Below are 27,404 nucleotides of genomic sequence, written 5' to 3' on the forward strand. Positions count from 1 at the left end.
TGTGCCAGGAGGAATCCATCTAAAACCGGGGTCCGGGCACCATGCTGGAGTGGGAGCGCTGCTGATCCAAAAGGCCACTGTCTTGCGCCAATTGATCAATGCTCCCGAAGCTGCACTAAAAACCTCGAGCGACTGCTCTGCCCGAAGAACATTGGCCTCTTGGCCATGCAAAAATAAGCCCGTGTCGTCAGCAAACTCAGCATCGAGCAGGTCCTCCCCCGGACTGGGAGCTGGAGTCCTCTCAATCCAACCTCCTCTGCCGTCAAATACATCGGCAAAGAAGAGAAAAAGAAAAGGGGCAAGGGGACACCCTGACGGACTGATCTGGTCAGCTCAAAACTCGGCCCCGTCCTCCTGCAATCAGGCACTTGGCTACGAGCTGTGGAATACAGAGCCGCCACCCTCTAATCCAGCCTGGCTCAAAGCCCAGGCGAAGCATAGTGCCCTCTATGAACCCCCAATCAACTCTATCGTATGCCTTCTCAAAATCGAGAAGCATCATGACCAAGTCCTCACCAAGAAATCTAGCTCGGGCCGTCGCCTCCCAGAAAGTAAAGATGTTGTCAAGGATACTGCGCTCCTTGACGAATCCTGTCTGGGTAGCATGAATCAACTCCCCCAGAAAGGGCTGGATCCTCAAACTCAAGGCCTTTGCTAAGACCTTGTAGACAATATTGAGGATCGTAATAGGTCTCCAATGCCGAATATCATTTGATACTCCCTCCCCCTTGGGGATAAGAAAGATCAATCCCTCTGAAAAGCTCTGTGGCATCACCCCAGTGTCCAAAACATACTGAAAACCCCTGCGGAGGCGTGGCCCCAAAAGATCCCAATAGCGCATAAAAAAGGCCGGCGTCAGTCCGTCCTCCCCTGTGCAACTATGTCGTGGCAGGACCCTCAAGGCCTCGGCAAGCTCAATCTCTGAAAGAGGCGCACCAAGAACTGTACGCATACGATCTGTGACCCTCCTCTGCACATGGGCCCACACAGTCTGTCTGCAAGCATCCCGATCCTCAGTGGCTGGCTCCGCTGAAAGCAGGTCTCTATAGAATGCAGTGGCAATGGCTCTGATCTCCCCGGGCTCAGTAGCTACCGATCCATCCGGCCTACCAAGCTGACGGACTCCTGCTCGAGCATGGCGGGGTCCAGTGATCTCAAAAAACTCCCGAGTCACTCTATCACCAAGCTGCGTCCACTGAGAGGCGTGGCGACGATAGTAAAACTCATGTCTCTGCTCCTCTGCCTCTCTAACCTCTTGGTGTGCCTGGCTCAGCTGGGACGCCACCCACTCACATGCAGGCTGCTGCTCCTGAATTCGTTGAAGCGAAGCAAGGCTCCGTCTCAGCCAATGCTCCCGCTCGCGAATCTCTCCCAGCCGTGTCAAAGCTGCAGCGTGCAAAAAAGAGCTAAGCTCGATGAGTCCCTGGGCACACTGGCCTGCTGCATCCTGGTCAGAGCACTGACTATCATGCCAGATCCTCTCAATGTCCTCAGCGAGACTGGGATCTGTAAGTACTCTCTCTGGGATCCTCAACTGCAAGCTGGGCTCCCGTGTCCTCTCCTCCAATGTCAAGATAGCTGGCGCATGATCTGAAAATGAGGTGCCAGTGAGAATGCCGACGGAGCCCCCTCGCTCCCCTAACCAGTCGCCCACTTAAAAGCGATCAATCCGTGATAGATTAGTCCCTCCCTGCCGGCGATCCGACCGAGAGAAACTAAGACTGTCCTAAGAGGAGAAGGCCCCATGCTGCCATGCATCAGTGATCCTCAGTGACATGCAAAACCGGTCCCAAGCTGCAAGCTCCGTGCCGTGCACTGTAACATGACTGCCTCCCACCCTATCGGCCGGGTCCTCAAGCATGTTGAAGTCTCCCCCAACACACCAATGTGCGGCCTCTGGCAATGCATCCGTAACCTAGGTCCAGAACTCTGCTCTGGCACTAGCATGGTTGGGCGCATAGACGTTGAGCACGCCCAATAGCTCATCATGCATTCTCAGAATGACATACTGTGCTCTACCAGGCACAATGATCCCTCGATCCACAATGGCCTGCCGCCATACATCTGCAATGACCATGCATACTCCTCCCTGTCCACCCAAAGGACCAAACCCTGCAGACCAAAAGGTGTCCCATCTACCAGGCATCACCGAACCATATCTCCGGATCCTGCTCTCACCCAAGTGGTGCTCCTGCATCATCAAAATATCAATGCTGCCACCAACCAGGCATGTCTGAAGCTCCTGCCTCAAGCAACCACGATAGCGTATAAAATGTGCTCCGCCGAGGCCCTGTACATTCCATGAGATGATCCTCATGGATGACCTGCTGAGGTGGATGCTGTCTCAGCTGTACGGCGGGCCTTCGCAAGCGGCTTGGATGGAGAGTAGTCCCCATCCGAGCGGCTGCGAATCTGCCCACCCGGTGTACTGCAAGAATCACGGATCAGGCACCAGTGGCTGTGGCCCATGTCGACTGCCTCCCGCTCTGACAGAGCAACCTCGTGTATACATACATATCCAGGGTCGCGTGCTAAGTCTGCCACTATGCGAACGACCAAATGACGAATCCCTGATGCATCCACACTCCCAGGATCCAAGAAAAAATGAGCCAACTCCCATAGTCGGCCTATCACATCTGTCACCTCTATAAAGCTAAACTAGCCAATAATGTATGCATCAAGTGCCTAGGAGTCATCAAGGGTGTAAAGGTAATTGTTTGTGGTGTTGAGGTAGAGGTAGACATGTATGTGATCCCATCAAAGAGGAAGGACTATCCCATTATTTTAGGTAGGCCTTGGCTCATAGCTGTTGGGACAGACCAAAAATGGGGGACAGGTCTACTAGTTCTCAAGCCAGAGAAGGAGAATGGTACCAATAGGAGAAATATCACCTATGACATGAAAAAAGGAAGGAAAGTGGACCTAAGGTATGAAACTAGCTTGGATGAAGAAAGCTCATATGATTACTCAGAAACAGAGTCAGGATCAATTACCAGTGAGAAGGATTCCTCTATGGAGGTGATGGGACTCATCTTTCAAGGGAAGGAGGCCACCACAACAAAGGGAGACCAAGAAAAGAATGGTGATTCTCTATAGGTTGAGGACAAAACTCAACTGCCTGAGTCTTCAAAGTGGTAAGAGCGAGCTCTAGAGTCCACTCCCGGTCGCATGGGCCACATAGAGGGAACGAGAAGGCCACCGCTGAATCAAGTGCCTCCTCCCCGCGGGCTGGAGGTATCACTACATGAACTCGGATGGGTGCTGGCTCATGGGGGCCCTCTGCTCCAAAAAGCCGTGTGAAGGTGTAATCAAATGCCTCCGAGTGCTGTCTAATGCCGAGGCGACTCAGCCGACTGCGGATAGATGATATCTGGGAAGCCCGAATCGGCATGGTAAGTCTCCTCTGTGGTGCTCGAGCGAGGTCGGTGCTCAGTGCCCTCCGGACTGCAGGTGAATGCCAGGGGACTGTCAGGGCCTCCGGGGAGGTGAGGCGGGCGGGGGGGGGGGAGGAGGGGGGGGAGGAGGGGGGGGTGAGGGGGGTGCAGAGGGAGCCGCTACTGAAACCGGAGTGGGATGAGGCGAAGGTGGAAGCGAGGCGGTGGGGGGGGGACGGGGGTGGGGGGGGGGTGGAGGAGGGGGTGCTGGCATCTCCTGGTCCTCAGTCGTCGCAGGGGTCTCCTCCTAGAGGGGAGCAAAGCTGTTGCTCACGGGAACCCAGTGATGATGAGACTGTGGCTGCTGCTGCAGCGGTCTCTGGGCATGCTGCTGCTGCAGCGGTCTCTGGGCGTGTTGCTGTGGCTGTCTCCCTCGACGGCGCCCTTGTCCAAGCTGCCACTCCGAGGTCTCTGTGGCCTGAGCAGGTGTCCCGGAGGCTGCCTGCCGAGCCGCATCTGTGGGCGGGCCATCAGAGGCCTGCTGCTGTGGTGAGGGTCGGGGTCTCCTACGAGGGCAGGCCTTGGCCAGATGACCGACCTGCCTGCAAATGAAGCACTGGTTCGGGAGCCCCGAGAACTCCACTCTCTGATCAATCCATCCCCCCCCTATCCTAGGTAGCTGAATTACCTTAGGAAGGGAGGAGATGTCAGACACCAAAACTCTGACCGACGGTAGCCTAGCTGCTCTGGCCACCACTGAAGCTGCTGTGGGGCCAGTCTCTAGTACCGAGCCCACCAATGCTCCTAGCCTAGAGAGGAGCGGAAGATACTCCCGGCGGAGTCCAGGGAAGCAAACTGTAACATGGAAAAGGCGCTCTCCCTGCTCAGCCGCTGCTGGGTCAAATCCATGCTGCCAAGGTCTGAAGAAAGCCCGAGCACCCCTGATGTCAAGGGGACTCATGGCTAGGACCTTGGCCACACTCTGGGCGGTCTCGAACTCGATCTGGTAATGTCCACGGCCCAGTAGGTGTACGTCCAGGATCTTGCCCACATCTGCAAGAAGACGGGCTTGGAGAAGATCCTGGATCTCCCCTCTGCTGGGGCGAGTGCCGACTATACGGCAGATGGTGGAATGGGCCTGGAGGCGTTCCACCTCTGCGGTGAGGCTCGCTTCCTCTTCTGGCGAAAGAGAAAGCCTGATGGGGGTGTCCTCAGGGGCGGGCGAGGGGGCTGCGGGGAGTCCCTCTGAGGCGGGGCGGGAGGAGCCTCCATCAGAGTTTGAAGCTATGGCGAAGGCGAGGCGAAGGCAGAGATCCTGCAAGAACCGAGCTGCACACAAAGAGGCGGAAGACGAAGGCCGGAGAAAAAAAGGAAAAACCCCCTGGGGGGCGGAAATCAGCAAGAAAAGGGGGGGGGGGGGGGGGGGGGGGGGGGATCTGCGCGCAAGAGGGGTGGGGGGGAGGAAGAGCTGGCGGAGGGGGGGGGTCAGGGCGCTGCAGAGGGGGGGTGGGCGCGAAGAGAAGGGGGGGTGCGAAGGCGAGGTAGGGCGGCAGGCAGGACAGCGAGGGAGGGGGCGCAGCAGCGAGGGCAGGCGGGGGGGGGGCAAGGGGGGGGGCGAGGAAAGAGGGGGGCACGAGGGGGCGAGCAGGCAGGAAGGCGGGGGGGCGCAGGTGTGCAGGTAGCGTGAGCAGGGAGGGGGCGGGAGCTTCAGCGAGCGTGGATTGCTGATCTCCAATCTACTCTTATGTCATGGCTACACTGGGGAGCCTACAATAGGTATTGAGGATGACCTTCCTGATAATGTTGTTTTCAAAGTTAATATTGCCCTAGATTGGTATGGGGATGTCCTTGCCTTGCTTACCACAGGACAATTTCCAGTTTGTGCTAGCCCCAAGGACAGGCTTTGGCTTTTGGTGAAGAGCCGACCCTTCCAAATCATAGCTGGTCAACCCTACAAGGTTGGTCATGATGGTGTTTTACAAAGGTGCATCAGCCCTCATGAAGTGCCTCACCTGGTTGAAGATCCCCACTCCGGCCTTGGTGGTGGTTACTATCCCGGTCACATCTTGGGTGTCCTCTTATTGCAGCACGGCCTGTGGTGGCCAACAATGTTCGACGATTCCATTCAGTTCGTCAAATCTTGTAATATTTACCAATGGTGTGGGCCAAACCCACCAGAGCCCACCATCAGCTAGCAAGTTATAGAACTCCCATCTGCTAGCACCTGAGATGACACAAAGCATCATTCACACCACGTTGTCCATGGGCCATTACTGAAGTAGCTACATACAAAGCAACACATATGGTGATAGAAGGCTGCTGGTGGTGAACTCAAGTTCTGAAATAGAGTAGTTACAGAAAGGAAGCTGGAGCTCGGCTGTTGTAGAGTCACTGGTGCATAGACTCTATGCATACGCTTGTGCATTGGCTCAATGCACAAGCATATGCATTGAGCCATACATAAGCCTTGGATTGCATTGGTTCCATACAAAAGCTTATGCATAGGCAGAGAGCTCAACCTCATCACCTCTGAATGAGAGACTGTCTAGCTCAGACTTGATATGAGGTGTTAAAGTGCATGATCTTGGTTTCACCAAGATTCACGGGGTCTCTCGTCACAAAAAGCCTATAAAGCATCCAAGTGTGTCTGCAATCCCATGGCTAAGTATGAGATGAGGACAATGTATCTGCATATAAAAGAATAGGTACCATCATCTGGGCCAGTCTCGCGAGTTTATGCCATGCAATCTATAAATGAGATTTGAGATTTTATCAATATACAACACTAATAACGTTTGAGAGAGTGGGTTCCAGCTATATTTGACCCTGATGGTGCTACTATTCTCACCTGAGAGGCCTCCACATGTCCATACCCAATCCATCACTAACTTTTATAGTGTCATCACACCCACATCACTGCTGCTGGGCAGTGAAGTTCCTCTAATCAGCTTAAAAGCCGTGATCTTGGGACTCAATCAAAGGCCTTCCAAAGGTCTACAAAGAAACAATAGAGCTGCTGTTGACATGCCCTCACCTCCTCAATAATGGATCTAGTGTCAAATCTGACCTGACCTTTAGACCTCTACCTCCCTCCCTCTGCCAAGGTTCCAATCTTGGCCTCTAGTATTGCTCCATAAACCTTGGCCATGGTGTGGCCCAATGATGGTGGTCCCATAGTTACCACTTCCATGTGCAAAACGCTCCATGCGGATGTCTTTGTGATTCTTGTTTCTCACATTGTGCAACTTCAAGAGGGATTTGGTAACATTGGCTGTGGTAAAAAGACTTGCAGATGTGGGTCGTGGGATGTGGGATAAGTCAGGTGCAGGCCGATGTCGGATGTCCATTAAAGAACGTGCATGTGGGTGGCCTCTTGTTATTAGCTGTCTACACTATAGAAAACGATACAATGCATTTTCAAGTTTAGCTGAAAAACGCTTGCTTGTTCCAGCCAGTGAGGTGGTGGAAAGATCTCTGCATTTGTGTGTAGATATCCGTCCACCCTTCCCTGGAGGAGGTGAAGCCGGGTGGCACAGCGCTCATCATCATAACATCTATTTTAATTCTGGAGGTTTGGTGGTGGAACAAACGGTGTGTGGGGAGAATAATAGAAGTATACTGTGAAGTGATGGCGGTGAGAGGTAATGAGAAGTCTAAGCTGGCTGGAGGAGACCTCTAGTTTCTTACAAGAATCCATTGTTGTGGCGTCAACATCACATGAGGGGGACCTGTCATCTCTTGAGGAGAATCATGTGGCAAGACCACTGGGCTGTCGGAATCCATCCCAACAATGGTGGATTCCACCCCTAGGACGAGGAGTGCCACTTTTGTAAAATTTGCACAATGGGATTTCGATTCTGGGAAACAAGATCAACAGCTAATTATTATCTTACACGGAAAGAGCTTACATGTTATGGTTCTAGGCCATCAAAACTCCCATGGACATGGATGTGTTACCTCTAACATTATCCCTCTTGTTGCCCCCTCAAGGTGCAAAAGCTTTTGAATTCAGGGCTTTACTATACGAGAGATGGTGTGAGGAAGGTGACTGGAACTACCTGGTCCAGTGAGTCCTGAGGGGATGCATAATCACTGCAGGAGACAATTCAGCTCGACCTTTCTTGTGGGGTCGGACTAATATTCTTACATTACAGGGGTATAAACTGGATGATGCCTTGTGCGTCAGGCCTGGAAACCTACTCTCATAAAGGCATAACTATTGAAATCTTCCAGTTGGAACCATGCTTCTGTTCCAAAGGGGGAACTTGTATCTCAGTCTTTTCTATAATCCTTCTCATGGTGGTTGGATTCGCCTTCATGCAAGAGCACATACTTCCACCTCTATGCACTTGGATGTAGGAGGAGAAGGTTCCCCATTAATAATGAAGTGATATCTCAAGTGGTAGAGGTGTTTGTTTGTCTAGGACCATGAGGTCCTGGGTTCAAAACCCCACCATGGTACTTCCTCGGTGGCATCGCCTACAGGCAGATAAAACAGTGCCTACATGCGGGCGCCTATGGTTGGTAAAAAATCATAACCACGTGATGATTTTTGGCCTTAAGGCCAGTTTGTTTGTTTTTTATATATATATATATGTTGGGGGGGGGGGGGGGGGGGCGCGGGGGTGGCTAAATATCCAATGCACTGTCCAACCTTGTGGAGGCGGGAAGTATCTTGGCTCCGCCAGGTCCTGAAGACTGCACCACCAAGCAACTCCTTCACCGATGATAATGACTAGATCCCTATTGTTCCCCTTATACCACCTAGCTGTGGGCCAGACTATGTCAACCAAATGATAACACCAAAAGATGTAAGCATCCTTCCAAGGACATGTGCTATCAGAGTTCAAATCCTCTAGATTGTCTCTGAAGCTCCTTCACATCTTGAGCATGCTGGTGGGAGACCAAGTAGAGAGAGACAAATAGAGGAGCATATTTAGGTGCTCCTGTAGGAGTGCCAAAACCGCCACCAAAAAGTCATCTGACTGTGAGGTTTGATACCATAAGCCTCCCAATCAATTCTAAGAGTAGGGACTCTCTGAATGTTTCCAATGACAAGATGCCTAGTGTTCGGCACAGTATAAGTATGCATTTCATCAGGTTGGTAGCACTCCCTCCACTCCCACTGACCAAGGTCCCAATGCAAATACTTGAATTGGCATCCGCTGAACAACCAAAGGCTCCAACTATGCCCCTGATTGGCTGTACCAATAATTTTTTTTCCTGGGAAAGAGATCCTTCTCTTAGTTACCAAGAAAAACTGCCATAGGGGCTAACTACAATCTCGGCTGCACATAGGGAAGCGAGAGTCAAGAAATAGAAAAAAGGGGAGGATGCTCCTCTCCTCTGGTTGGCTGCTCTAGGGGGAACAACCACACATGTGGTCTATAGTGTCAATTGGCCTCACTACCACTGTTAGTGAGAAAGGGACCGTAATGCCAAATCTTTACGAAGGCCTCACGGTGCTTTCGCATGTGGTCAGAGTCACCTTGAAGTTTCCCCCACTGTCCATGGAGGGTATGAATGATATAAAGCCATATGCTCTGAATGGACTCCACTGGCAGGGTGAGGGTGCCCTCGATGGCCTCGTTGCATTGAGCTCTCCAGGTGTGCGACACAACAATATTGCAGCAAATCTCCCATCTTTGGATAGAACTTGGAGTCCTATGGAGCTAGGGCTGGCACTATAGAAATATGAAGGTGAGAGTGTCATGACCCTGTGAATTGGTGCAGCATAAGTGTGAGCATGGTGGTTGGTGAGCAAGACATATGTTTAAGGCTCATACTAAGGGCAAGGGTTTTATTTAAACAACCCATGTGTGGAGGGAACAAGGGGACAAAGATTTAAAACCTTTAAAATTGAGAGACCCCTTTTTAGGAGTCGTGGCCCTTTTGGGGAGCCTCCATGTTATTTTTGGAGGTCTCTTTTCTTTGGGAAAAAAAAAGGGGTCGATTGGAGTTACATGCGGGGGGGTGCTTTTGGAGCTCTCACACTTTTGAAAAGGCTGGTCGGCCTGAAGACATATACAGACAGGTCGGCTGCAGCAGTTCTTACACTTTCTCTCTCTCCTGTTCATAGGCGGGCTGGACTGTACGAAGGCTGGACAGAGAACAGGGTGGACTGTACGCTGGTTGGGCAGGCAGTGCACAGGGGCTGCAGAGCAGACGTTTTCCTCTTTGTAACTGGCCGGCTACAGCTGCACGTTTTCCTCTTTGTAACTGGCCGGCTACAGCTGCACGTTTTCCTTCTCTCTCTAGGCGGCTGGCTGGATAGAAGTGCAGCTTTGGACCGCACGTGGCCAGGACTGCTGGCTGACAGGATTGTTTCTCTCTCTTGTGGAGGGTGGCAAGTTGCAGGAGAAACAGTGAGGAGAGGCATTGCTGGACAGAGACAGCCGACTATTGTTTGTCTCTCTCTATCTCTTGTTACAGGCTTGTGGGCGGTGTCAGACGCACATGGGTTGAAACTCCTCTTTCTTCCAGCTCGTGGGTTGTTCGGGAGTGTCTCTCCTGGTCCCTTGTGAGAGGAGGGATTTGCACTCCAGATGCACTGCATAAGATCTCTATCACCCCTTGGCAAATCTTTGGTGGAGATTCCTCACATCTTTGGAAAGATATGTTGTTCTTGCACGCAAATGGGAAGACGCAGCCCCTAGAGTCCTCCTTCCTAAGAAGAGGCAAAACTGCTCATGGCCTCCGCAACAAACAAAAATATAGATAAGGTGCCAATGGACAGCCTTGCCAGACCAAGCAAGAAAGTGGAAATCTGTTGGCTATGGCTCCCTGAATGAGAACCTGGCTGTGTGAAGCCGCGTAGAGTCCAAAAACGCCTAAGACCCACTCCTTAGGGAATCCCATCCGACACGACGTCCCCTCGAGAAAGTCCCAGACTACCCCGTCATAGGCTTTTTCAACATCCAAAAGAAGAACAATAAGATCCCGTTGCCTTAACGTGGCGAAAGCGATCGCCTCCCAGAAAGTTAAGATGTTCTCCAAAATGCTCCGATCCTAGACAAAACTCGTCTGCGTGCCATGGATCAAATCAGGGAGGAAAGGCTGCAGTCATTGGGGTTGATGGCCTTGGCTAGAATTTTGTAGATGGGGGCCTCCACTGTCGAATCTCCAATCTGTCAGCACCCTAATTGGGAATCAATGGATCAATCCCTTTGACAATCTCTCCGGCATGGCTCCCATGATCATAATCTCATTGGGGAAAGCTTTGAAGCGGCCTTGCATGATATCCCAATGTCGGAGAAATAAGGAAACCGGAAACCTGTCTTCTCCTGCTAGTGACAATGGTACCTGAGTCAACCACTGCAGGTAGAAGTTGCTCGATGATGAAAATGCATACACCACCCTAGGTCCTGGAGGGGCCAAAGCTAGGACAAAAGGTGTGACTCTTGCCCTCAAGGATCTTCCCAGAGCGGGCCGGTAAGCCCCTCGGAAAGATATGCTCCTAAAGGAGTAGAATATCGATGGGCCCACCAACTACAGCTCTATGAAGCTCCTCTCTAACGACCCCTCCCCTCTGATAGCAATGTGGTCCTCCCACACACTGAATGTAGCATGAAACAATCCGCATAACTAAGATCAGTGAGGGGCAAAACTGTCAGAACTGCCCTCCAATGGGTTTGTACTTACGAAGAGTACTCATATGTCCAGGGGCAAAGCCACGCCAAATGGACACAAATCTCGGTCTGCATGTGGTGCCACTCTATTCGAGCCCGGGAATATGCAGTCTGAGCGCTCCTGTTGCAAAATCCTCATAGCTTCTGTTTTCTATTGTTCATGTGTGACATATGGAGCCTGACATGATATACATGTATGGCTTGTGGAGCCTTACATGGTGTGTCTGTATGGCATTTGGAGCCTAACATGACCGTACATGTATGGCTCATGGAGCCTGACATGATAGTACATGTGTGGCTTGTGGGGCCTAGCATGGTGTACATGTATGGCTCATGGAGCCTGACATGAAGTGATTTCCTTGGGACTAGCTATCTTGGTGATCTTCTGTATTTATGTTTTGGGGAGATTCTGGAAGGATCATGAAGCCCTAGACATTTTATGTGATACAACTGAGGAGATGGGTGTTTCTTCCAGTCTAGCTGCAGTCATGTGTGTGCATGACTTTGATTTTATATTTGGATGACTTGTCTTGTTTGCCTAGACAATGCCTGAGACTACTGCCTGTGTTTTCCATGGGGCCGAGGATGCCTGGGCACCTTGTGGACATGTATGTGTACACATGTTTGGGACTAACGGGTGGTCTACATGTGTTTTGCAGGTGGTAAGTGTCCCTAAAAACCCGACTAATAATAATGGTGCAGGTTCTCACTCACTTATAAGTGACCGGACAACTTATAAGATACACACTGGGAGTATTATTTGAGTACATGTGGGAGCCAAAAGGTGGGCACTGGACTTTTTTTGAGCCAACTGATAGTAGGTGCCCCCGTATGGACCAGAAAAGCACACGATTGAGCTAGTTTTATTGGAGGAACTCTATCAAGGGGGGAGAACTCTAGTTTGGGGCTGGCGCATGCTTTCTTTGTGCATGGGAGAGCTGGTCAACCTGTTTTACAGCTTCCTACAGCCATCTACCGCAACCTACCATGATAGAATTCACCCAAGTGTGAGGCCACTCCATCTGGAGGGTGTTTTGCTGCTGGCCAACTGTTTACAGCCCAAAAAGAAGCTGCTGGTCAGGGCATCCGGAGGCGGGAAGGGCTGGCGGACTCGTGTGGCTTCTGAGAGCTAGTCGACTGCTGTAAACAGCCCTTCAAGGATGGTCGACTTGCTCTATGAGCCAGACAGGAGGAAGATGAAAATGCAGGGCTGTCCCGGGCTGATGTGGGAGTGCTGTTGGCTGTCCATGGTTGTCCTACATGTGCTTTATGCCGGGAATGCTCTGGTGCTGAGGACTGAATCAAATTCAGCATATGCTTTGTTTTATTTTCATATTATACTGGAAGAAACAAATCCGTGGGCACCCGCAAAGTTGTATTTGAAGCAAACTCCTTTTTTGTGATCTAAACATAAGAGGGGGGGGGCGGGGGGGGGGGGGGGTGTCAGCCCATCTTCTGGCCCCTAGTGTGGTGTACTGTGCAGAGTAGATATCTCTCTCTTTTATCTGGCACGCTTATGTGCTTAATCAGTAGTTCATGATTGATAAGGTTTCCGTGTTACAATTGCCCTTTCATTACATTGGTATCAGAGCTTGGCTTTCTAGAACGCTTGTGCCTTATATGATGCTAGATATGGCTGTAAGGAGTCATTATCCGTGAGAGAAGGTTGGGATTCTAAGGTAGCCCTAGTTTTACTGTCGCATCTCGAAAGAGGTTATCTTTGGTTTAAGTGGCAGTGAGCGTGTGGAAAGACTTCGTGGTCCTCCTGGCTATGTAGGGGCATTGTTGCACCCTTGGAGTCAATTCAGTATCATACTTGGGAAGCTGGTAGAGAGAGATTCCGATGCACGGAAATTCTTTTCTTGCTAAAAATCTGGTAAACACATCATGGCCAGCCAATCAAATCATTATGTGGAGGACTCTATCACCCGTATTTGCCGCATGCGGGAAGAGGACAGAGACAGGGACCATGTTGGGGCTTTGGAAGATAATGATCCACCGTTATCTACTAGGGCTGAGCATTAGCAGGATCTTGATGCTTTGATGAATGAGCTTGAAGAGCTCCATGCTTTGCAAAGGGACCCGGATATACAAATGGTTATTTAATCAAAGTCTCAGGTTAAGGCTGATGTGGTCACTTTTGATGCAATTGTCCAACAGATGGGAATTGACAAACCTCAAGAGTTGGCTATTGCTTATTTGAAAAGCCGTGGTGATGTTGTTTCCAATGATAGGGCAAGTGGGACTTCACATGGCAACCTTGCAGGCTATCCCATGAAGGGGATTCTGATGATGATGTGATAGGGAATGCATTCTGATGATGATGTGATAGGGAATGCAGCTCGAACCAGTGATGTGAGAGGGCAAGCAGCCGGAACTAGTGATGTGAGAGGGTATGTTGCCCGAGCAAGTGATTTAGGTGGGCATGCAGCACGAATATATGTTATGAGGGGCATGCAGCCCATGCAACTGATGTGAGAGGGCATGCAGCCCGAGGAGATGATGCACATCGACATGTAGCTCGAGGGGATGATGAAGGGTTTTCAGCCCATATGAGAGATGCTGAAGATCCTCATGCATTGTCGATGATATCTCCACCTTCTAGGTATGCTCCTGCTCCTAGAGTTTCCATCTAGAGTGGAGGGAGTGGCACGGGAAATCAGCCCTAGACCTGGGCAGCATTGCCATCATAGACATAACGAAGAGGATGATGTTCTAGAGCGTCGGGATGCTCGACACAGTAAGAAGGCCAAAGAGTTCAAGTCCGGGGACAAGGACATCAAATTCAAGAGCTGTAATGGAAAGCTAGATACCACCAAGGCACTTGCATTCACAAAGCAATTCGAAATAGCCTTTTGCACTGAGGACTTCTTAGAGAAATTTATGCTCGGGCATGTGGGTATGCATCTAAAAGAGACTGCGAGTGATTTGTGGATGTCCAAGCTTCTAGATAGGACAACTGCGCGTACATGGAGTACTTTCAAAGAGAAATTCTACAATCAGTTCCTTTCTTCTCACTTCGAAAAGGATGTACGACGAAAGGAATGGTATTGGCTAACACAGGATGAAGGCGAGTCCATTTCCTCATATGTTCCAAAGCTTTGGTGGATTCTTCTCAAGGTCACATATGAAGACGATTAGTGAGGACAAGAAGAAAGAAAGTTTGAGTCCAGGGCTGCCAACGAATAATTCAGAAGAGCCCTGCAGTGTAACCCCACAATAATTTATAGGAGCACATATATTCAGCTACTATTTCTGAGGAGCTACATGGCAAGGGAGCATCAAAAATACAAGAATTCAGCTCATACAAGGGAAAATTTAGAGCTGGAAATGAGTACAAAAAGGGTGGACAGCCACCTAAGTTTATGCCCAATGAGTCCAAGGATGCAAAAGGGGGCTCTGAAAAGAAGCCCGGGGGGGGTAAAAAGGATGATCCTAAGATGTCCAGACAGCACATTTTATTGCATGAGAGAGGGGAAGTGCTTCTTATGTGGGAGCAAAGATCACATAAAATCTCAATGCCCCCAGAATGCCAAAAGGAATAATGTGCCGGATGCAAAACCCAGTGTGAATGTTATATTCGAATGTCAAGGTAATGCTACACATGAGCCAAAGAGTAAAATTTTATGCAAATCTTGGGGCAAGTTAAAGGATCAAACAACTTTATTCCTTTTTGATAATGCCTCTACAGATAACTTTATATCCATTCAGATAGCTGCTACTCTTGGGCTAAAGCCCAAGGAATTGGGCATGTACTTTCATGCAGATGCTGCCTTTGAGGGCAAGGAAGTCAAAGTCACTCTCATGATCGAGAAGCTTCGCATAGATATTCAGGGATATTTGGATCATGAAGACTTCCTGGTAGCACCCGCTTACAGGATGTGATGTGATACTTGGGATGCGATGGCATTATTGTTTGGATCCGAAGATTTCGCACAAAAGAGAAGAAAGTTATGTTTACTCATAGAGGTAGGAAGTTTCTATTGATGCGGGTACTATTGGGAGTACCATACCCGTTGTAAGCCACATTTCTATTACCAAGGAAATAAAGAAATTGGCTTGTTCTTACTCGGTCTTTGTATACGTGATAATGTTAAGCATGATGCTGCAAATCCTGAAGATCAAGATAAGATTGATTTCTGAAGTGATTATGCTGATTCTTTTGCTGACTCCCTACCTGGAGAGTTACCCTCGTGGTAGCTCTCGTGAGTGCTACCCAACAGGAGGAAATTATGACTGAAGTGAATGATCTGCTTGAGAAGGAGTTGATTAGGTCCAGTTCGCCTTATTGTTCTCCAGTTTTGCTTGTGTAGAAAAAGGATGGGACATACAGAATGTGTGTTGATCACAGGGCCCTTAACAAGATTACCATCAAGAACAGGCTTTCGATTCCTATAATGGATGATATTCCTGACAAGCTTGAGGGAGCTGCTTGTTTCAGTCACATTGATCTTAAGAGTGGTTACCATTAGATTAGAGTGGTACCTCAAGATGTACACAAAATAGCTTTCAGAACATCATTTGGGCTATATGAATATTTGGTGGTGCCATTTGGACTTACAAATTCTCTCGCCACTTTCAATAGAATGATGGAGAGAATCTTTAGACCTCACCGCAAGTTCATAGGAACTTTCTTTGATGATATTATTATCTTTCAAAAAGTGAGGCGCTGAGCATAAAGAACATCTCGCCATTGTTCTCGAAGAGCTTAGGAAACATAGGAAACACAAGCCTTTCATCAATGGGAAGAAGATAATTCTTTTTGTCAGAGATTCATTATTTAGGGCATATTGTTTCAAAAGATGGTGTATGCATGGACCCTGCAAAGATTCAAGCTATTATGGACTAGCTAGAGCTTCAAAATGTTCATCAAGTCAGGAGCTTCATCGGTTATGTTCTTACTATCGTCGATTTTTTCGACACTTTGCTTTCTTGGCTTCTCCGTTGCATGATTTAATGAAGAGGAAAGTTGCATTCCGTTGGTCCGATTCAAAAGGGACAGCTTTCCAAAAGTTGAAGAACACCAGCAATCTTAGGGCTGTTCTTATCATTCCAGACTGTCATAGACCTTTTATGGTTGAGTGTGATGAATGTGGAGATTGTTTGGGCGCTGTTTTGAATCAAGAGGGACATGCAATGGCTTTTGAAAGCCATTGCTTGCAACATGCACAATTGTATTTGCAGGTTTATGGAGATTGTTTGGGCGCTGTTTTGAATCAAGAGGGACATGCAATGGCTTTTGAAAGCACTGCTTGCAACATGCACAATTGTATTTGCAGGTTTATGGAGAAAGAGTTACTGGCCGTTATTCATACCCTACAAACATGGAAACATTGTCTTTTGGGGGCTGAATTTATGGTTAAAATAGATCATCAGAGTTTACGACACTTTCTCACACAGCCTAAACTCTCAGAAAAGCATCTAAGGTGGGCAAATTTCTTGTCCATGTTTCATTTTCAGATTTTGCATACTCTGGGTAAGAATAATTTGGTAGCGGATGCTTTGTCACGCAGGCCTCAAGTGCATGCAGTGAATACCGCCTTTCATCAGGACTTGTTAAGGATGCGGGATATGTATTCTTTGGACACAGATTTTCAGCTTATTTGGGTTGAGTTGAATGATGGTACCACTATTCCATCTTATTCGATTCGAGATGGTTTTCTGCTGATGCAAAATCGTGTTTGTGTGGTCCAATAATTGCGCCAAAAGGTTATGGGAGAGTGTCATGCTTCTCCATATGCAGGTCATCGTGGTATTCTTGCGCCCGCTTGCGCCCCCCCCCTTCCTCGCTGCAGCGCCTCCCCCCTCCTCGCCATCTCGTCCCCCCCCCTCCTAGCCTCTTCGCCTGTTCGCCCCCCCCCCCCCTCTTCGCCTGTTCGCCCCCACCCCTTTTTCGCCTGTTCGCCCCCCCCTCTTCGCCTATTCGCGCCCGCCTCCCTTCAGCAGCGCCCCGCCCCCCCCTCCCTTTCGCGTTGCTGCCGCCCCCCCCCCCCCCCCCCCCAGGGCTTCTCCTTCGATTTTTTCGCCCCCTCTCTCCTCTTTCGTGCTGTTTTTCACCCCCAGGGGGTTTTGTTTTTTCCTTTTCATCCGGTCTTCCGTCTCTTTGTGTGCAGCCCGTTTCTTGCAGGATTTCCGATTTCGCCTCGCCTTCGCCTGAGCTTTAGACTCTGATGGAGACTCCTCAAGCCTCCGCCTCAGAGGGACTCATCCGCAGCCCCGCTCGCCCGCCCCCGAGGACATCCCCATCAGGCTTTCTCTTTCGCCGGAAGAGGAAGCGAGCCTCACCGCAGAGGTGGAACGCCTTCAGGCTCATTCCACCATCTGCCGTATAGTCGGCACTCGCCCCAGCAGAGGGGAGATCAGGGATCTTCTTCAGGCTCGCCTTCTTGCAGATGTGGGCAAGATCCTGGATGTACAGCTCCTGGGCCGGGGACATTATCAGATCGAGTTCGAGGCCGCTCAGAGCGTTGCCAAGGTCCTTGCCATGAGTCCTCTGGACATCAGGGATGCTCGGGCTTTCTTCAGACCTTGGCAGCATGGATTTGACCCAGCAGCGGCGGAGCAGGGAGAGCGCCTCTTCCATATTACAGTTTGTTTCCCTGGTCTCCGTCGGGAGTATCTTCCGCTCCTCTCCAGGCTCGGAGCATTGGTGGGCTCGGTACTAGAGACGGGCCCCTCAGCAGCTTCAGTGGTGGCCAGAGCAGCTGGGCTACCTTCGGTCAGAGTGTTGGTGTCTGACATCTCCTCCCTTCCTAAGGTCATTCAGCTACCTAGGATAGGGGGGGGTGGATAGATCAGAGAGTGGAGTTCTCGGGGCTCCCGAACCAGTGCTTCATTTGCAGGCAGGTCGGTCATCTGGCCAAGGCCTGCCCTCGCAGGAGACCTCGACCCTCACCACAGCAGCAGGCTACTGATGGCCCGCCCACAGATTCAGCTCGGCAGGCTGCCTCCGGGACACCTGCTCAGGCCACAGAGACCTCGGAGTGGCAGCCTGGACAGGGGCGCCGCAAGGGAGACAGCTACAGCAGCACGCCCAGAGACCGCTGCAGCAGCAGCCACAGTCTCAGCCTCACTGGGTTCCCGTGAGGAACAGCTTTGCTCCCCTTCAGGAGGAGACCCCTGCAGCGACTGAGGACCAGGAGATGCCAGCACCCCCTCCTTCACCCCCCCCCACCCCCGTCCCCTCCCACCGCCTCGCTTCCACCTTCGCCTCCTCCCGTCTCCGCTCCGGTTTTGGCAGCGCCTCCCTCTCCACCTCCCTCGCCTCCCCCTCCTCCCCCTCCGCCCGCCTCACCTTCCCGGGAGGCCCTGGCAGTTCCCTGGCGCTCACCTGCAATCCGGAGAGCGCTAAGCACTGACCTCGCTCGAGCATCACAGAGGAGACCTATGCCGATTAGGGCCTCACGGATTTCATCTATCCGCAGTCGGCTGAGTCGCCTTGGCATTAGACAGTGCTCGGAGGCTTTTGATTATTCCTTCACACGGCTTTTTGGAGCAGAGGGCCCCCATGAGCCAGCACCCATCCGAGTTCATGTAGTGATACCTCCGGCCCGCGGGGAGGAGGCACTAGACTCAACGGTGGCCTTCTCGTTCCCTCTATGTGGACCTTGTGACCGGGAGTGGACTCTAGAGCTCGCTCTCAGCACTTTGAAGACTCAGGCAGTTGAGTTTTCTCATCACATGAGCGATCTGGAGGTGACAGATGTGATAGGCCGACTTTGGGAGTTGGCTCATTTTTTCTTGGATCCCGGGAGTGTGGATACCTCAGGGATTCGGCATTTGGTCGTGCGCATAGTGGCAGACTTGGCACGCGACCCTGGATATGTGAGTATACATGAGGTTGCTCTGTCAGAGCAGGAGGCAGTCGCCATGGGCCACAGCCACTGGCGCCTGATCCGGGATTCTTGCAGTACACCGGGTGGGCAGATTCGCAGCCGTTCGGATGGGGACTACTCTTCATCCAAGCTGCTTGCGAAGGCCCGCCGTACGGCTGAGGCATCCACCTCAGCAGGGCATCCATGAGGATCATCTCATGGAATGTACAGGGCCTTGGCGGAGCACACTTTATACGCTATCGAGGTTGCTTGAGGCAGGAGCTTCAGAGATGCCTGGTTGGTGGCAGCATTGACATTTTGATGATGCAGGAGCACCACTTGGGTGAGAGCAGGATCCGGAGATATGGTTCGGTGATGCCTGGTAGATGGGACACTTTTTGGTCTGCAGGGTTTGGTCCTTTGGGTGGACAGGGAGGAGTATGCATGGTTATTGCAGATGTATGGCGGCAGGCCATTGTGGATCGAGGGATCATTGTGCCTGGTAGAGCACAGTATGTCATTCTGAGGATGCATGATGAGCTATTGGGTGTGCTCAACATCTATGCGCCCAATCATGCTAGTGCCGGAGTAGAGTTCTGGACTCAGGTTACAGATGCATTGCCAGAGGCCGCACATTGGTGTGTTGGGGGAGACTTCAACATGCTTGAGGACCCGGCAGATAGGGTGGGAGGCAGTCATGTTACAGTGCACGGCACGGAGCTTGGAGCTTGGGACCGGTTTTGCATGTCATTGAGGATCACTGATGCATGGCAGCATGGGGCTTTCTCTCGGTCTCAGGACAGTCTTAGTTTCTCTCGGTCGGATCGCCGGCAGGGAGGGACTAATCTATCACGGATTGATCGCTTTTATGTGGGCGACTGGTTAGGGGAGCGAGGGGGCTCCGTCGGCATTCTCGCTGGCACCTCATTTTCAGATCATGCGCCAGTTATATTGACATTGGAGGAGGGGACACGGGAGCCCAGCTTGCAGTTGAGGATCCCAGAGAGGGTACTTACAGATCCCAGTCTCGCTGAGGACATTGAGAGGATCTGGCATGATAGTCAGTGCTCTGACCAGGATGCAGCGGGCCAGTGTGCCCAGGGACTCATTGATCTTAGCTCTTTTCTACACGCTGCAGCTTTGACACGACTGGGAGAGATTCGCGAGCGGGAGCAACGGCTGAGACGCAGCCTTGCTTCGCTACAGCGCCTTCAGGAGCAGCAGCCTGCATGTGAGTGGGTGGCGTCCCAGCTGAGCCAGGCACGCCAGGAGGTTAGAGAGGTAGAGGAGCAGAGACATGAGTTTTACTATCGTCGTCAGGCCTCTCAGTGGACGCAGCTTGGTGATAGAGTGACTGGAGAGTTTTTTGAGATCACTGGACCCCGTCATGCGCGAGCAGGAGTCCGCCAGCTTGGTAGACCGGATGGATCGGTAGCTACTGAGCTCGGGGAGATCAGAGCCATTGCTACTGCATTTTATAGTGACCTGCTTTCAGCGGAGCCAGCCATTGAGGATCGAGATGTTTGCAGACAGACTGTGTGGGCCCATGTGCGGAGGAGGGTCACAGACCATATGCGTACAGTTCTAGGTGCGCCTCTGTCAGAGATTGAGCTTGCCGAGGCCTTGAGGGTCCTGCCGCGACATAGTTGCCCAGGGGAGGACGGACTGACGCCGGCCTTTTTTATGCGCTATTGGGACCTTTTGGGGCCAGGCCTCCGCAGGGGCTTTCAGCATGTTTTGGACACTGGGGTGATGCCGCAGAGCTTTTCAGAGGGCTTGATCTATCTTATCCCCAAGGGGGAGGGAGTATCAGATGACATTCGGCATTGGAGGTCTATTACGATCCTCAATACTGTCTACAAGGTCTTAGCAAAGGCCTTGAGTTTGAGGATCCACCCCTTCCTCGGGGAGTTGATTCATGCTACTCAGACAAGATTTGTCAAGGAGCGCAGTATCCTTGACAACATCTTTACTTTCTGGGAGGCTACGGCCCGAGCTAGATTTCTTGGCGACGACTTTTTTTTTTTTTTTTTTCCGAGAAAAGATCCTTTCATTAGTTATATAAAAACGCCCGAAGGGCTACAAAAGATCTCTCCTGCTCCTAAGAGAAGAGCAGTGAATACATCATGGCAGCCCGGGAGACTCTCCCTAGGTGCTGCAAAATACAAGCATCAGTATAAAAAACTGAGCGGCTAAATCATACAATAGGGGGGGGGAAGAGCCAAACAGGTGGCCTGTAGTGCCAACGGGGGGATCCCGTGTGTAAGGTGTAGAACGGGCCGCAGCGCCAAGTGGTGTGAAAGGCCTGGCGCCGTAAGATCGCCTCATCCGAGTCTCCTCGGATGCGGTCGTACTGTCCTCGCAGGGTGTGGATCAACTCCTGCCAAATCCCCCGAACAGTCTCTGCTGGTGGCTCTAATCTCCCCTCAAAGGCCGTAAAGCACCGGGCCCTCCAGGTGAACCAGATGGTGAGGCTGCTGAGGAGCTCCCATCGTAAATCCCTCTCCTGTGTCCAGCTGGCGGACGAGAAATCCGGTGCCGGAACCAGGCGAGGCTGGCCCCTAATAAATTTGATGGCCTGACTGCCCTGCTCCATCTCATAGCCCATAGCAGGCCCTGACGAAGTCGACCAAGCAGCGGCACCCCACGTAAACATACCCTCTGGAGAGAGGGGGGCCAGAATACGCAGTATCCGAAGCCAAATCTGCTGTGCCTGAGGGCAGTCCCAAAGGCAATGTCTCTGTGTCTCCATAGGGTGGCCGCATCGGACGCAGGCCGCCGGAAGACCGCTGTAAACAAGCCAAGTGCCAACTGCTGAGCCCCTGTGGGCGACCAGCCACTGAAAAGCCGAGATCCTGCGGGCCTGCCGACTAGCCCAAAGCCGAGCCCAGAAATCCTCCAGGAACTCCTGTGAGAGTCCCTGTAGTCGCCAATGCCCCGCTGCCGCTGGAGAAACCGTCCTCCTCGCCGTCAAAATATGCCGTCCCAGCCGAACAGTATACTGGAAAAAGGTGATCTCTGTGGCCTCAAGGGATGCATAAGGATCATGCCACTCGTACTCCCCGGGGTCCCACTGTAGCCGGGCCAAGGGGCACGCTGCATATGCCCATATGCGCCAATCCGGGAGCACATCAGCAGGGTCGGGGTCAATATGCCACTTCCGAGAAGCGGCAGCCACTACCCGAATCCTCTGGAAGGTGCACTCTGCAACCAAAGGCGACTCCACCTCCACTCTCTGGAGTCTGCCCTCATCCTGAATCTCATAGTAGAGGCATCTGCCATCCTCAGTGCTAGCTCTGACAGCAATCAGGATCTCCAACTGCGTAAAGGCTCCCATCCACCGTGGGGCCACTGGCTCGAGAGGTGTGAACCACTCCTCTGTAAGTGCCTCCTGAATATCATCCCTCATAATCAACCCCCCTCTGAAGTGACTCAGCCTCTCCACCTGGATCTCCTCTGGTAGACTGCAGAAAGCCTGCCAGTCTCCAAAACTACGAGCTGGGCCTGCCGCTAAAGGTCCCCAGGCTAGACGAGGCCGAGAAACCCAGCATATGACCCTGCTCCGTACGAACCGCTGGGCTCCAGATGAGCGGCTGCCTGGCCCGCTCCTCAACACAAGAAGGAGGCCGCTGAGAGAGCCCCGGTCTCAGCAGCTCCCAAGCTCTCAGGATACTCAAAGCAAATCTGTCCTCCCATCCTCTACTGAGGCCTGTCCTCCTCATCTCTATGAAGATCCAGCGAATCTCTGGTGCCCAAGTACCCCCTGCAGGGGGCGCCCGAGCCTGCAGTCGCTGCAAGAGGAGCTCTTTCCAAGGCTCAGCGCCTGGAAGTAACCCCCGAACAATAAGCTTCCCCAATAAGGCTCTACTCTGATCGACTGGATCTATAATGCCCAAACCGCCCTGAGCCAGCGGAAGTGAAATAACTGCCCATGCAACCTTTGCCCGAGCTGGCTGACCGTCCCGCCCAGACCACAGAAAGTTCCTGATCAGCCTCTGTACCTGGCTGATGCAAGAGCTCGAGAAAATCCAGCAAGACGTAATGTACCACATGGTCGCTAACAGCACCTGATTTGCCACCACCACCCTCCCAGCCAAGGATAGTCGAGCTGTACTCCAATACAATAGCTTCTTCCGAATGCTCAGAAGAAGCGGGGCAATCTGCTGCTCAGGTGACAAATCGAGGCCAATCTGGCATCCCAAATACCTCACTGCTGTGCCTGGAGGAATCCATCTAAAACCGGGGTCCGGGCTCCATGCCGGAGTGGGAGCACTACTGATCCAAAAGGCCACTGTCTTGCGCCAATTGATCAATGCTCCGGAAGCTGCACTAAAAACCTGGAGCGACTGCTCAGCCCCGAATAAGATTGGCCTCTTGGCCATGCAAAAATAAGCCCGTGTCGTCTGCAAACTCAGCATCAAGCAAATCCTCCCCCCGGACTGGGAGCTGAAGTCCTCTCAAACCAACCTCCTCTGCCGTCAGATACATACTCATAGCCTCCGCAAAGAAGAGAAAAAGGAAAGGGGCGAGAGGACACCCCTGACGGACTGATCTGGTCAGCTCAAAACTCGGCCCCCGTCCTCCTGCAATCAGCACCTGGCTGCGAGCTGTGGAATACAAAGCTGCCACCCCTCTGATCCATCCTGGCTCAAAGCCCAGGCGAAGCATAGTGCCCTCTAAGAATCCCCAATCAACTCTATCGTATGCCTTCTCAAAATCAAGAAGCATCACGACCAAGTCCTCGCCAAGAAATCTAGCTCGGGCCGTCGCGTCCCAGAAAGTAAAGATGTTGTCAAGGATACTCCGCTCCTTGACAAATCCTGTCTGAGTAGCATGAATCAACTCCCCCAGGAAGGGCTGGATCCTCAAACTCAAGGCCTTTGCCAAGACCTTGTAGATAGTATTGAGGATCGTAATAGGCCTCCAATGCCGAATGTCATCTGATACTCCCTCCCCCATGGGGATAAGATAGATCAAGCCCTCTGAAAAGCTCTGCGGCATCACCCCAGTGTCCAAAACATGCTGAAAGCCCCTGCGGAGGCCTGGCCCCAAAAGGTCCCAATAGCGCATAAAAAAGGCCAGCGTCAGTCCGTCCTCCCCTGGGCAACTATGTCGCGGCAGGACCCTCAAGTACTCGGCAAGCTCAATCTCTGACAGAGGTGCACCTAGAACTGTACGCATATGGTCTGTGACCCTCCTCTGCACATGGGCCCACACAGTCTGTCTGCAAACATCTCGATCCTCAGTGGCTGGCTCCGCTGAAAGCAGGTCACTATAAAAAGCAGTGGCAATGTCTCTGATCTCCCCGAGCTCAGTAGCTACCGATCCATCCGGTCTACCAAGCTGGCGGACTCCTGCTCGCGCATGCCGGGGTCCAGTGATCTCAAAAAACTCCCCAGTCACTCTATCACCAAGCTGCGTCCACTGAGAGGCTTGACGACGATAGTAAAACTCATGTCTCTGCTCCTCTACATCTCTAACCTCCTGGCGTGCCTGGCTCCACTGGGACGCCACCCACTCACATGCAGGCTGCTGCTCCTGAAGGCGCTGTAGCGAAGCAAGGCTGCGTCTCAGCCGTTGCTCCCGCTCGCGAATCTCTCCCAGTCGTGTCAAAGCTGCAGCGTGCAGAAAAGAGCTAAGATCAGTGAGTCCCTGGGCACACTGGCCCGCTGCATCCTGGTCAGAACACTGACTATCATGCCAAATCCTCTCAATATCCTCAGCGAGACTGGGATCTGCAAGTACCCTCTCTGGGATCCTCAACTGCAAGCTGGGCTCCCGTGTCCCCTCCTCCAATGTCAATATAACTGGCGCATGATCTGAAAATGAGGTGCCAGCGAGAATGCCGACGGAGCCCCCTCGCTCCCCTAACCAATCGCCCACATAAAAGCGATCAATCTGTGTGATAGATTAGTCCCTCCCTGCCGGCGATCCGACCGAGAGAAACTAAGACTGTCCTGAGACCGGGAGAAAGCCCCATGCTGCCATGCATCAGTGATCCTCAGTGACATGCAAAACCGGTCCCAAGCTAAAAGCTCCGTGCCGTGCACTGTAACATGACTGCCTCCCACCCTATCTGCCGGGTCCTCAAGCATGTTGAAGTCTCCCCCAACACACCAATGTGCGGCCTCTGGCAATGCATCTGTAACCTGAGTCCAGAACTCTGCTCTGGCACTAGCATGATTGGGCGCATAGATGTCGAGCACACCCAATAGCTCATCATGCATCCTCAGAATGACATACTGTGCTCTACCAGGCACAATGATCCCTCGATCCACAATGGCCTGCCGCCATACATCTGCAATAACCATGCATACTCCTCCCTGTCCACCCAAAGGACCAAACCCTGCAGACCAAAAAGTGTCCCATCTACCAGGCATCACCGAACCATATCTCCGGATCCTGCTCTCACCCAAGTGGTGCTCCTGCATCATCAAAATGTCAATGCTGCCACCAACCAGGCATCTCTGAAGCTCCTGCCTCAAGCAACCTCGATAGCGTATAAAGCGTGCTCCGCCAAGGCCCTGTACATTCCATGAGATGATCCTCATGGATGCCCTGCTGAGGTGGATGCTGTCTCAGCCGTGCGGCGGGCCTTCGCAAGCGGCTTGGATGGAGAGTAGTCCCCATCCGAACGGCTGCGAATCTGCCCACCCGGTGTAATGCAAGAATCCCGGATCAGGTGCCAGTGGCTGTGGCCCATGGCGACTGCCTCCTGCTCTGACAGAGAAACCTCGTGTATACTCACGTATCCAGGGTCGCGTGCCAAGTCTGCCACTATGCGCACGACCAAATGCCGAATCCCTGAGGTATCCACACTCCCGGGATCCAAGAAAAAATGAGCCAACTCCCAAAGTCGGCCTATCACATCTGTCACCTCCAGATCGCTCATGTGGTGAGAAAACTCAACTGCCTGAGTCTTCAAAGTGCTGAGAGCGAGCTCTAGAGTCCACTCCCGATCACAAGGTCCACATAGAGGGAACGAGAAGGCCACCGCTGAGTCTAGTGCCTCCTCCCCGCGGGCCGGAGGTATCACTACATGGACTCGAATGGGCGCTGGCTCATGGGGGCCCTCTGCTCCAAAAAGGCGTGTAAAGGAATAATCAAAGGCCTCCGAGCGCTGTCTAATGCCAAGGCGACTCAGCCGACTGCGGATAGATGAAATCCGTGAGGCCCTAATCGGCATAGGTCTCCTCTGTGATACTCGAGCGAGGTCAGTGCTCAGCGCTCTCCGGACTGCAGGTGAGCGCCAGGAAACTGCCAGGGTCTCCCGGGAAGGTGAGGCGGGCGGAGGGGGAGGAGGGGGAGGCGAAGGAGGTGGAGAGGGAGCCGCTGCCGAAACCGGAGCGGGGGCGGGAGGAGGCGAAGGTGGAAGCGAGGCGGTGGGAGGGGACGGGGGTGGGGGGGGTGAAGGAGGGGGAGCTGGCATCTCCTGGTCCTCGGTCGCTGCAGGGGTCTCCTCCTGAAGGGGAGCAAAGCTGTTCCTCACGGGAACCCAGTGAGGCTGAGACTGTGGCTGCTGCTGCAGCGGTCTCTGGGCGTGCTGTTGTGGCTGTCTCCCTCGGCGGCGCCCCTGTCCAGGCTGCCAGTCCGAGGTCTCTGTGGCCTGAGCAGGCGTCCCTGAGGCAGCCTGCCGAGCCGAATCTGTGGGCGGGCCATCAGTAGCCTGCTGCTGTGGTGAGGGTCGAGGTCTCCTGCGAGGGCAGGCCTTGGCCAGATGACCGACCTGCCTGCAAATGAAGCACTGGTTCGGGAGCCCCGAGAACTCCACTCTCTGATCTATCCACCCCCCCCTATCCTAGGTAGCTGAATGACCTTAGGAAGGGAGGAGATGTCAGACACCAACACTCTGACCGAAGGTAGCCCAGCTGCTCTGGCCACCACTGAAGCTGCTGAGGGGCCCGTCTCTAGTACCGAGCCCACCAATGCTCCGAGCCTGGAGAGGAGCGGAAGATACTCCCGGCGGAGACGAGGGAAACAAACTGTAATATGGAAGAGGCGCTCTCCCTGCTCCGCCGTTGCTCGGTCAAATCCATGCTGCCAAGGTCTGAAGAAAGCCCGAGCACCCCTGATGTCCAAAGGACTCATGGCAAGGACCTTGGCAACGCTTTGGGCGGCCTCGAACTCGATCTGATAATGGCCCCGGCCCAGGAGCTGTACATCCAGGATCTTGCCCACATCTGCAAGAAGGCGAGCCTGAAGAAGATCCCTGATCTCCCCTCTGCTGGGGTGAGTGCCGACTATACGGCAGATGGTGGAATGAGCCTGGAGGCGTTCCAGCTCTGCGGTGAGGCTCGCTTCCTCTTCCGGCGAAAGAGAAAGCCTGATGGGGGTGACCTCAGGGGCGGGCGAGGGGGCTGCTGATGAGTCCCTCTGAGGCGGGGCGGGAGGAGCCTCCATCAGAGTCTGAAGCTGCGGCGAAGGCGGGAACCTGCTGGAAACGAGTTGCACCCAGAGAGGCGGAATACGGAGCGAAAAAAGAAATCAAAACCCCCAGGGGGCGGAAGCAAGAAAAGGAGGGAGGGGGGGGGGGGGAAGAGGCGAAAGAGATAAAACCTTTAAAAAAAAAAAGGGGGGGGGGGGGGAGG

General features: G+C 52.6%; 2 protein-coding genes across 6 annotated transcripts in view; one reads left to right on the forward strand and one right to left on the reverse strand.

Moving 5' to 3' along the window:
* The window catches only part of LOC147617845 (DNA-directed RNA polymerase IV subunit 1-like), a 158,296-nt gene that overhangs the window by 75,721 nt on the left and 55,171 nt on the right, over positions 1–27,404 (forward strand). The window lies entirely within an intron of this gene.
* LOC147617846 (uncharacterized) lies at positions 14,193–26,606 on the reverse strand. The gene is made up of 2 exons (XM_086775379.1): positions 25,471–26,606; positions 14,193–14,203 (listed from the first exon to the last, which is right to left on the reverse strand). The coding sequence occupies exons 1-2, from the start codon at positions 26,243–26,245 to the stop codon at positions 14,193–14,195; spliced, it is 786 nt and encodes a 261-aa protein (XP_086631505.1). The 5' UTR covers positions 26,246–26,606.

This window comes from Cibotium barometz, chromosome 36, assembly GCF_041138505.1.
Source record: "Cibotium barometz isolate CiBa-2024 chromosome 36, ASM4113850v1, whole genome shotgun sequence".
In the NCBI taxonomy this organism is placed as follows: Eukaryota; Viridiplantae; Streptophyta; class Polypodiopsida; order Cyatheales; family Cibotiaceae; genus Cibotium; species Cibotium barometz.